Source organism: Erinaceus europaeus, chromosome 3 (assembly GCF_950295315.1).
Source record: "Erinaceus europaeus chromosome 3, mEriEur2.1, whole genome shotgun sequence".
Lineage (NCBI taxonomy): Eukaryota > Metazoa > Chordata > Mammalia > Eulipotyphla > Erinaceidae > Erinaceus > Erinaceus europaeus.
The window spans coordinates 75,939,587-75,950,594 of record NC_080164.1 but is presented as its reverse complement, the minus strand read 5'-3'; the positions used below and the strand labels follow the sequence as shown (position 1 = coordinate 75,950,594).

At 44.6% G+C, this 11,008-nt stretch overlaps 1 protein-coding gene across 3 annotated transcripts in view; it reads right to left on the bottom strand.

Annotated features, from left to right (window-relative positions):
• Positions 1-1,134: 1,134 nt before the first annotated feature.
• The window catches only part of HK2 (hexokinase 2), an 81,358-nt gene continuing 71,484 nt past the window's right edge, over positions 1,135-11,008 (bottom strand). For all 3 annotated transcript variants that reach the window (XM_060187576.1, XM_007523369.3, XM_060187575.1), the window contains 3 exons: positions 9,118-9,273; positions 5,901-6,134; positions 1,135-3,429 (listed from right to left, as the gene is read on the bottom strand). In XM_060187576.1, the coding sequence (XP_060043559.1) occupies positions 3,285-3,429; positions 5,901-6,134; positions 9,118-9,273 (535 nt within the window). In that variant the 3' untranslated portion in view covers positions 1,135-3,284. The remainder of the gene's footprint in view (positions 3,430-5,900; positions 6,135-9,117; positions 9,274-11,008) is intronic.

Here is an 11,008-nt window from a genome sequence, read left to right as displayed (position 1 = left end):
GGAAGCTGGCAAATGAGTCTAACTCTAATATTCTTTCCCTCACCACTAATAAGGCTGAAGTTTGTGCTGGGGCCCTCTCTAACATCCTTTTTAGCATTAGTCTGCTTCCTCTCCATTACTGTCAAGCAGGGCTATGTTTAGGTGCCACTCGGGAGTTGGGAGGAATTAATTTCCTTGGCCTGTTTTTATTTAAGAAGACAAGGGAGGCTGGGGAAGGCAGCATAATGGTTGTGCAAAAGACTTTCAAGCCTGAGGCTCCAAGGTATCAGATTCAATCCCCAACACATGCATAAGCCAGAGCCAACCAGTGTTCTTATCTCTCTGTATCATTCTTATTAATATATTATAAATATAACACACACACACACACACACACACACACATATATATATATACAAACAAAAAAAGCTAGGAAATGTTGGTAGGGAAAGAATTAATGCTTTCTAGAAGTTCTTAGCAGTCTATATATCCTGGCTATGAATCACATATGCTCACAAACATCAGCCAGTCCCTAAGGGTTGTGCCACCTCTCATCCAAAAGGTTTGAACAACAGACCACTGGACCAGCTTTGTTTCTGCAATGGTGTTTAAAATCTAGGGATTTCAAAAAGGTCATCTCCTAATTCCATGCAGTTTCTGGGAAAGGAAACCGCTGGGATCAAAGTTAAGTTCGAGATGCATGTCTACACAGTCAAAACCAAGACACTTACTAATTATTCAGACTGAACAGAAGCACTAATTTGTACACACACACCCCAAAAGATGACTGCATGGAAAGTCAGACACAATCAGCCTTTGTCCTGCCCCCTTGATGTTGTCGAGAAGTCAAACTCTACCACACCAAAGTCTTCATAGGTTTTGTTTGCTCAAGAAAACTGAAGCTGAAGCATTTCTTCAAATGAGGATCCTCCCTCTGCTTGCCTGGTTTATCTCCCTGGAGGTGGTGTTGTGGCTGAAAAGTTCAGACCCATATTATGTGCCTCTCCTTTCCCACCCCTCTTCCCACTAGGGAGGACCAGGTGCCCCAGATGCCATTGTGGCCACTGCCAAGAGATCCCAGCTCCTCCCCGAGCAATTTAACCCTTTGTTGCTCCCCCTCACATTCTTGAAAATGCTCACAAATCACACACTGAATATTTTGAAAAATGTTAAGATTTATTAATGATAGTTAACATCCCATGGTTAATTCCACTAGTTTCTTTTTTAATTATTACTTATTTACACACATCTTCACTAGACTGGGTGCTCAAGGGTTTGAGATGATCTGCTATCCAGCACATCCTAGTCCAAATATGGAAACCCACTGTATTTACATCAGGTAAAAAGCAGCGTCAACAAGGGACTGTCATCTACATGTGGGGACACATTCAAAATATACTTTCCAGCATTCCTTCTGAAACCAACAACAACATTTCTAATAGCCACACATAGAGTTCAATTTTTTCCAGAAAGCGTGCAATTTCACAGACAGTACTTCATTTTCAAGTCACACTGTTCTCAGTACAACTTTGCTAAGTGTGCAAAAATTGGGTGCAACTGAGACTTGTCTTTGCACCTTTCTGTTTTGATCCTTGTAGCCTACTCAGTGATGTTACAAGGCTATTCCTGTGCACGCATGCGTGTGTGTGCGTGTGTGTGGTTTACAGGATTAAAATGTGTAGGTGTTCAGATTTTAGGGCAGAAATATGTTTTCCAATTCAGAATTAACGTCGCTTTTGAAAAGTAGGATATGGAAGGTTTTATGCCATTCCCACCCACCCTGCTGCCCCTGGAAGTTTGAAATAAATATTGTATATAAAAACTGATGATCAGCCTAGGGAAGCCCTTAGACAACTCTTTTCACAAAACATTTACAGACAAACTCAAGGTAGAATTTGCTTGGAGGGCAGCGCCAATCTGCCAGAAGTGTTGTCCCTGAGGTTTAATTTGTCTGACTGTTTAGTCTTGGTTTACTTTGAGAGACATGATATTTAAAAGCGGTTCCGATGGCTTCCTTTACCTTGTCCCAACTGCCTTAGGAAGGAAACTTTCTAAGCAATAAGTCTGTTTGAAATTTCCTTTGGTTAACGCCCCATGGAGTTGGGCCCCAGGAGAGTCTTTGGCCAGAGTAGCCAGTAGCTGAGACCCAGCGTCTTCCACTCCATCCCGGCCTCCAAGTGCCAGCAGTCTGATTCTAGGCCAATCCAACAGGAGGAGCCAGGAAGGTGCTGCTTCCCCATTCACTCACCCTGAAGAGGCTTCCCTTCTCTTCCCAAAGGCGAATGAGGTATTTCTAGTAACCAGTCAGTGTCTCCACCTTCTGTCCGTTAACTAACCTGATCTACTAGTGAGGCTGGGCCTGTGGAGACTGTGTATCTCTAGATAGAACAAGCAGACATATAAATACATTACAAACAACCATTCCTTACATACAGTATTAAGATGAAAGCAGGAGATGTACTCCATAAACTAAATACACTTCAAACATAAATTAAAGTGAAAATACAGTGTTTCTACTTCTGCGGGGGGTAGGGTTGGGGGGTATTAAAAACAGACCCCAAAACTCCTCCTCCCCCACAAAGGGCAATTGCTCAAGGCTGAACCCCAAAAGGAAACGCACTTGAAGGAAGCTTCAGCTTTTGGCTTTGGTTTTTTGTTTGTTTGGTTTTTTTTTGCTCAGACTCAGGATCCTTTGATTTCAGGAACAGTGGAATCTGCTGGAACCCGCTGGGCAAATTCTTATCGATGAGACTGAAGAGCAGCTGCCACCCCTCACCCCTACCACCAAGTTCAGGCTCAACTATTAGAGATCTTCCCAGATCTCTGACAGGAGAAACAGCAGCAAGCTCTGGCTTGGGGGTTGTTCCCCACTGAAAAATGTTATGTTCCGCTTCAGAGGCATCTTTTCATTGTTGTCCCTCTCCTGTAAGAATGCATGGGAGTTTTGCCAGGGCGATTCCTAAGAGCTACAGTTCCTTTTACATTTCATGTAAGTACCATGCGCTAACCACTTGCGCAACTGGAGCTCCTCTTTTACATTTCAGGGGAACTAATAGGAATGGTCCAGGTGTGCATGAACAAATGCTTACTTCAAATTGCTTTACCTCAGGAGAGCCAAGGCTTGGTACCAAGCTCTACAAAGTGTAGTGAGCAGAGACTAAACACAGTCCCCCTGGGTCTTCTCTGTCAAGAAAAAGCCAAGAGGTCTGTCTCTGTCACCAGGGGTGGGGGGTGGGGAGTGGGGCTCTTATAATTCAAGCAGAAAGAGTGGATGCCAGTGCAAGGCCTGTCTGGCCACTGGGCCCCTATCGCTGCCCTGCCTCACGGATGCGGCAGGCCACGGCGGTGATGAGCGCAGCTCCCTTTCCGCTGCCGTCCTCAGACTCCAGGAAGGACACCTCACACTTGGGAGCCAGGTCCTTTACGGTCTCACATAGGATGTTCGAAAAGCTGGAGAAATAGGGAGACAGACACAGGAGAAAATACCTTAGTCATGAAAGGTGTCAAGGAAGTGATGCTGTTGAACTGAGGTGACAGAGGTGGAGGGGAAGGGTGGGGGAAGGGGTAGATGCAAGGAGGGGGTCAGGGGTGTGTTCTGCACACCAGAACACTGGCACTTGAAGAGGCCAGTGGCATGCCCCAATTCTACATCACAGCAGGTGAGTGGGGAGCCAAGATTCAAGACTGGACAAATATCCTAGATTTGAGAAAGTTGTATTCTTAAAACTCATCAGAATCTAGACAATGGCAGCATGTGAACTTTTAAATGAAACCAACCCAGAAATAAGCAAACTGTCTCTAAGGTTTTGTGAGAATTATGGTGGTTATCATTGGCAGGGTAAGGGCACAGAACTTTGGTGGTAAGTGTGGTGTGGAACTGTGCCATACAGTCTTATAATCATACATTTTAAAAAATGGCAAAACAAAACCAAAAAAAGTCAGTGATGCACTCAGTAGAGTATACACATTACTTGCACAAGGACCCGGGTTCAAGCCCCTGGTCTTCATCTGCAGAGAGTAAGCTTCACCAATGGTGAAGCAGTACTGCAGGTGTCTCTCTTTGTCTCTTTCCCTATTTCCCTCTTCCCTCTCAATTTCTCTGTCTCTATCAAAACAAAACACCTTCAGGACATTAGTTGTGCAAGCACCAAGCCCCATTGACAACTGTGGTGGCAATAAAACAAAACTAGTCACTGAAAAGTGAAGTTCAAGCATTCCTTGCACAAGTGCATACACTGTTTGTAAACCGGGGTGGGGGGGGGGTGGGGGGGGTGTTGAACCAAGTTTCTCACGTAGAATATTTTGTTTTCTAGGAATAGTGACCCAAATCAGACCCTTATCTAATCCAAAAATGCCACATAAAGGCAAAAGGAAGAGATTTAGAGGATTGGCTTTCGGACACTATTGGTCCTTTCAACACACAGAGATTTAGAGAAAGAAATCATCACTAATAAGCTCAATACAGCTGGCTCAGGTCATCCTCCTCTGTGCTGGTGATGGGACTTCTGTCCCCCTCTTTATCCATCCTCATCTTAGACTGAAGCTCATTTCTCTCCCCCCTACACGGTTATCACTGGGGCTGGGTGCTTGCACTACGAATCCGCTGCTCCTGCGGCCATCTTTTTTTTTTTTTAACATTTTTTCTATTATATTTTATTTATTTATTCCCTTTTGTTGCCCTTGTTGTTTTATTGTTGTAGTTATTATTATTGTTGTTGTCATTGTTGGATAGGACAGAGAGAAATGGAGAGAGGGAGGGGAAGACAGAGAGGAGGAGAGAAAGATAGACACCTGCAGACCTGCTTCACCGCCTGTGAAGCGACTCCCCTGCAGGTGGGGAGCCGGGGTTGGAACCGGGATCCTTATGCCTTGTGCTTTGCGCCACCTGCGCTTAGCCCGCTGCACTACAACCCGACTCCCTTTTTTTTTTTTTTTTCATTGTTGTTGCTGGACAGGACAGAAAGAACTTGAAGAAGAGGGGAAGAATGAGAGGGAGAGAGAAAGATAGACACCTACTGACCTGCTTCACCAATTGTGAAGCGACCCCCCTGCAGGTGGGGGTCTGGGGGCTCAAAACAGGATCCTTGAGCTTTGAACTGTGTGCACTTAACCTGATGTACTACTGTCCGGCCCCCAAAGCTCATGTTTTCACAATGACCATCAAGAAAAGGGAACCTGCCTCAATTTTCACTTTTTTCAGTGACTGCACAGGCTCTAAGCAAGTTTCTCAACCGCTTGAAACAGTAGTGATGAGAGCAGGTAATAATGCCTCCCTCCACCCCATCTGCTGCCCAGATCAGAGGTACAGCTCTATTATCTATAGCTGCAAAGCTTCCCCGAGAAAGGCATAGGGGCCTCTTCTGACTTTGAGATAATTTATTTAAAACACATGGAAATAAGGGAAGAGAGGAGAAAGAAATGGCAATGAGAGAAAGAAGGAAAGACAGAGTGGCTGGAAAGGTGGTTCAATGAGTAGAGTGCAGACTTGCATGCACGAGGCCCTGGGTTTGATCCCTAGCACCACATACACCAGATCAGTACTCTGAGATCTCTCTCTCTCTCTCTCTCTTTTAGTCTACCTGTCATGAAAGGTAATAAATAGCAGCGGGGAAGAATCCCAACTAGTATAGTACAGGACTTGCAAGCAGACGGCTCTTGAGTTGATCACTGGTGCCATATAGACTAGAATGGTGTTCTTTTCTCTTGCTTATGTGAAATTTTATCCCCTATGTAGTAAATAAAGCAATTTTTTAAAAGTAGAATAAAATCAATACATTTCAATCATAATCTATACACCCTTGGAATGCCTGATAATTTACTATATAGTTTAAAAAGACAAAGGAAAGAACAGAGAAGGGTGAGTGGGGAACTAAGAGAAAGGGGGGAAAGATGGATAGAGAGGGTGAAATGCAGGGACTCACTGAGGATGCAGCTTGTAGAGGGTCCCATCCACACCCACTGTCACTTTAAGAGTTTCCAGTCCGCGGTTTTCTCGTATTTTGTCCACTACGGCAGCCATGCCTGCGCCACAGAGCTGGGCTGCCCGCCGGGCCACCACCGTGCACACCTCCTTGACGATGATGCTGTCGTCACAGGTGCTCTCAAGTCCCAAGTGGTGCAGGATGGCACGGACCTGCAGCAGGGCCAAGCGGTCGCTGTGCGGGAGGGAGACAATGAGATAGATGTCAGTCACCTTCAGAAAGCGGAGGGCTATTTGCCACTTCAGGGGGCTGGTTCTTTTCTCAGGAAAGGTTCCCAGGAGACTGGACATAAGGTCACTGTCCCTGAAAGGTGGCCCCTATTCTTGAAATCAGATCAGAACCAGAGCTCAGCCCACTGTATTACACTGACTCTTTCAGAGTGTGGCAAGAATAGTAATTCCACTTTGCTCAGGCTACTACAAAAAGTAAAACAAAACAAAAGGAAAGTCACTGTCTATGTGTCCCCAGTCACGTGGGAGTCACAGCATAAGTAATGGTGAGGCCAGCAGGGAGTAGTTTCCAGCTTCAAAGTCCTTTCATGCCCGTTCTCTCTAATTGCTGTTCAGTCAGCAGAACAAGCATCACCAACCAACATTAAGAGCCCTGTTCTGTTTCTACTTCCCCACCGCTGGGGGTCTGAAGTCTCTGTGTGCACTATTTTTGAAACAAGATTAAAGGGCTGGGGAGATAACTCCTTGGATAACCACACTCACATGCCTGAGGCCCCAGAGGTCCCAGGTTCACTCCATGGCACTGATACATGCCAGAGCTGATCAGGGCTCTGGTTTATGTCTCTTTCTCACATTAAAATAAAGTTCTAATCTTTTTTTTTTAAAAAAAATTCCAAACCAAAACAAACAAAAAAATATATAAAGGGGGCCAGGTGGTGGTACATTTAATGCAGTACACATGTAATTATGCACAAAGACCCAAATTCAAGCCCCCCAGCCCCCACCTGCAGGGGAGAGGAAGCTTTGCAAGCAGTGAAGCAATGCAGCCAGTGTCATTCTCTCCCTATTCTCTCGACTTCTTTCTATATAGCCAATAAATAAAATATTTTAAAACATAATAAAAAAGAAAAAGCTGGCAAAATAGTTCACCCGGATAATACATTTTATTTCTTTTTCTTCCTTTTTTTTTTTTTTTTTTTTGCCAACAGAGTTATTGCTGGGGCTCGGTGCCTGCACTATGAATCCACTGCTCCTGGAGGCTATTTTTTTCCCTTTTGTTGCCCTTGTTGTTTATTACTGTTGTTGTTGTTATTCTTGTTATTTCTGTCATCGTGTTGGATAGGACAGAGAGAAATCGAGAGAGGAGGGGAAGACAGAGGGGTAGAGAAAGACAGGCACCTGCAGATCTGCTTCACCGCCTGTGAAGCAACCCTCCTGCAGGTGGGGAGCTGGAGATCGAATCAGGATCCTTATGTCAGTCCTTGTGCTTTGAGCCATGTGCACTTAACCACTGTGCTACCACCAGCACCTGATTATGCATTTTCTTTGTCATGCACACAACGCAAGTTCAAGCCCAGTCCTCACTGCATTGCAGGAAGCTTCAGTGCTATGATCCCTCTCTCCTTCTCTCAAAAGTCAGCCTAGAGCAGAGATGGCCCAGCAATGACAAATAATAATAGGACCAAAAATCCCCATCAATTCTATTACATAAAGAGAACTTGAGAGTCCTGGAATCTTCTCGCACATCAGTGGGCATATTAGGACCTGGTCTTTCTAGTCTCTGCTGTGGACAACCTAGGAACCCACTCATGCCAGTCTTCCTGTTCCTGTTTTTCTATGCAGCTGACAGTAATGACACAGCATTAATTTTTAAAGAGTTTTGAAATTCACTGCTCTAATTTGGAGCAGATTTTTCCACCGTGAGATGAGATCAAAGCTTTGCTTTAGGGAGCCGCTGCATGCGTATTTCTGCATCGTCTCACACGCCAAGTTCCACTTGATCCTAGCTGCTTCATTACTGCAGTCATTAGGCAAGAAACCTCCAGCTGAGCAAAGGTGCTTAAATAGCTTACTTTCCTCTGTGCATTTCAACTTGTATCCTATGCACAGCTATTTCTCCACCTTTGACATTTGGCTGAAAACCCAGCATGAGGGGTTGGGTTGGAGGCTCATTTGATAGAGCACCCATATTACCATGTGCAAGGAACCTGGGCCACAGCCGCCTGCCCTCACCTACAGGAGGGAAGCTTCATGAGTGCTGAAGCAGTGATGTAGGTGTCTCTCCTCTCTCCCTCTCTTATCTCCACCCTCTATTTAAAAAAGGAAATAGCTCCCCACCTGCAGGGGAGTTGCTTCACAGGCAGTGAAGCAGGTCTGCAGGTGTCTGTCTTTCTCTCCCCCTCTCTGTCTTCCCCTCCTCTCTCCATTTCTCTCTGTCCTATCCAACAATAATGACATCAATAACCACAACAGTGTTAAACAATAAGGGCAACAAAAGGGAATATATATATATATATATATATACACATATATATATATATGTATGTGTGTGTGTGTGTGTACATACATATATATGGAAATAAAATAACTGCTGGAAATGATGAAGCCACGCAGGCACCATGCCTCAGCAAATACCCTGGTGGCAAAGAAAAAAAAAAAGTCAATATGAGCTCATGCCACTGTAACATGAATTTTCATGAGAATGTCAAGTATTTTTCCTTAAAACATCAACTGTTCAGAATGTACTATAAGAAAATACTCTGCGGGGACTGGGTGGTAGCACAGTGGGTTAAGCACAGGTGGCACAAAGCACAAGAACCGGCATAAGGATCCAGTTCAAGCCCCCGGCTCCCCACCTGCAGGGGAGTCACTTCACAGATGATGTAGCATGTCTGCAGGTGTCTGTCTTTCTCTTCCCCTCTGTCTTCCCCTCCTCTCTCCATTTCTTTTTGTCTATCCAACAACAACATCAATAACTACAACAATAAAACAACAAGGACAAGAAAAGGGAAAATAAATAAATAAATAAATATAAAAAATTTAAAAACAAAGAAAGAAATAAAACACTCTGCATAGCTAATACTGGCTACTAAACTAACCTTTACATAATCCATGCCCTCCCCTTACTCATGCCATGGAGATCCACCCGCTTGTCTGTTCCTAAGAAGAAAGGAAAGACACCATACCCTGGGTCCCCAAAGTCTCACCTCTCAATCTGAGACAGGAACTTGGTCTCAAAGATGCCCCTTGTCTTGAGCCTTTCTGAGATGCGGCCACGGAAAAGTAGTCCACGCTTTGTGAAATCAATGAGTATGTTACGGACAATCTCGCCCAAGTACATGCCACTAATCATTTTCTCGAACCTACAAAGCAGGTAGCATTTGTGCAGGTTAAATAGGGTGGTGATAAAATGTGTTAAGACACAGCAGATCAATCCAGTCACCTACCATGTGAGATAGTAGAAGGCACTAAGATTCCCAATGTGTCCCAGAGTCTCTCCTCTCTAGTGCCATACTCCACTAGCGAAAGATAGGAACAGGCTGGAAGTATGGATTGATCTGCTACCATCCAGGTCCAGTGGAGAAACAATTACAAAAGCCAGAACTCCCACTTTCTGTACCCCATAATTTTCATCCATTCTCACAGAGGGGGAAAAATGTTAGGGGAAGATGACCAGAGGGCTCTGAACTTCTGAACTCCAATTACATCAGGGCCCAGGGACAGAAAAGGGAAAAAGGAAGGACACTCGGAAATAGGAATAGATGTAGGTATGACATAGAAAGAAAGAGAGGGCTGGGGAGACAGCATAATAGTTATGCAAAAGACTTTCATTCCTGAGACTCTGAGGTCCCAGGTTCAATCCCCAGTCCCACCATAAACCAGAGCTGAGTAGTGCTCTGGTCCTTCTCTGTGTGTCTTTCTCTCTGTATTTCTCACTCATTAAGATAAAGTAATAATCTGGGGAGTCGGGCGGTGGTGCAGCGGGTTAAGCGCACGTGGCACAAAGCGCAAGGACCGGCATAAGGATCCCAGTTAAAGCCCCCGGCTCCCCACCTGCAGGGGAGTCGCTTCACAGGCGGTGAAGCAGGTCTGCAGGTGTCTATCTTTCTCTCCCCCTGTCTTCCCCTCCTCTCTATTTCTCTCTGGCCTATCCAACAACGACAACATTAATAACTACAACAATAAAACAACAAGGGCAACAAAAAGGGAATAAATAAATAAATAAATATTTTTAAAAAGATAAAGTAATAATCTGAAAAAAAAATCTTACCCATGTGGAAGACTGAACCTGGGACTTCATAGTCTCTGGCATGAAAGTCTTTTGTACAATCATCATGCTATCTCCCTTGCCCTTAGGTGAATGTTTTGCAAAGTAAATCCTTGCAGAACTATGGTCCCTGAGAAGGAAATACCACAAACTATATCTTCCTGATGGGAGATGCCTTGGACTTTTGCACTATGTTTTCGTAGCACCATATCTACACCACCACATTTGGGATTTTGTGATCCTGGGCTTGTCCCTTACCTGGTCCATACTACACAGGGAAGAAAGGGAGAGATTTACTCCTGTTTATTCCATGCACTTATTTGTCATCCCAGAAACACCTTTTCCCTGAGAGCTGTAGGTGATCCAACCAACTACATTCCTCCTTACAGCCCCAGCCCAAGGTTTCCCACTCTCCTGGCCCTTCTCAGTGCCCTCAGGAGAAGCCACCTTTTATATTTACTGACTATATATTCCTTTGTGTCCCGCTTTTATATTTCTTTTTTTTTTTTAATTTTTTGTCTTTTTTTATTTATACCCTTTTGTTGCCATTGTTTTATTGTTGGAAATTATTGTTGTTGTTGTTATTGATGTCATCATTGTTGGATAGGTAAGAGAGAAATGGAGAGAGATGGGGGAAGACAAAGAGGGGGAGAGAAAGATAGACACCTGCAGACCTGCTTCACTGCTTGTAAAGTGACTCCCCTGCAGGTGGGGAGCCGGGGGCTCGAACCGGGATCCTTATGGCTGTCCTTGTGCTTTGTGCCACATGTGCTTAACCTGCTGCACTACCACCCAACTCCCCACTTTTATATTTCTACCCCTCTGAATCC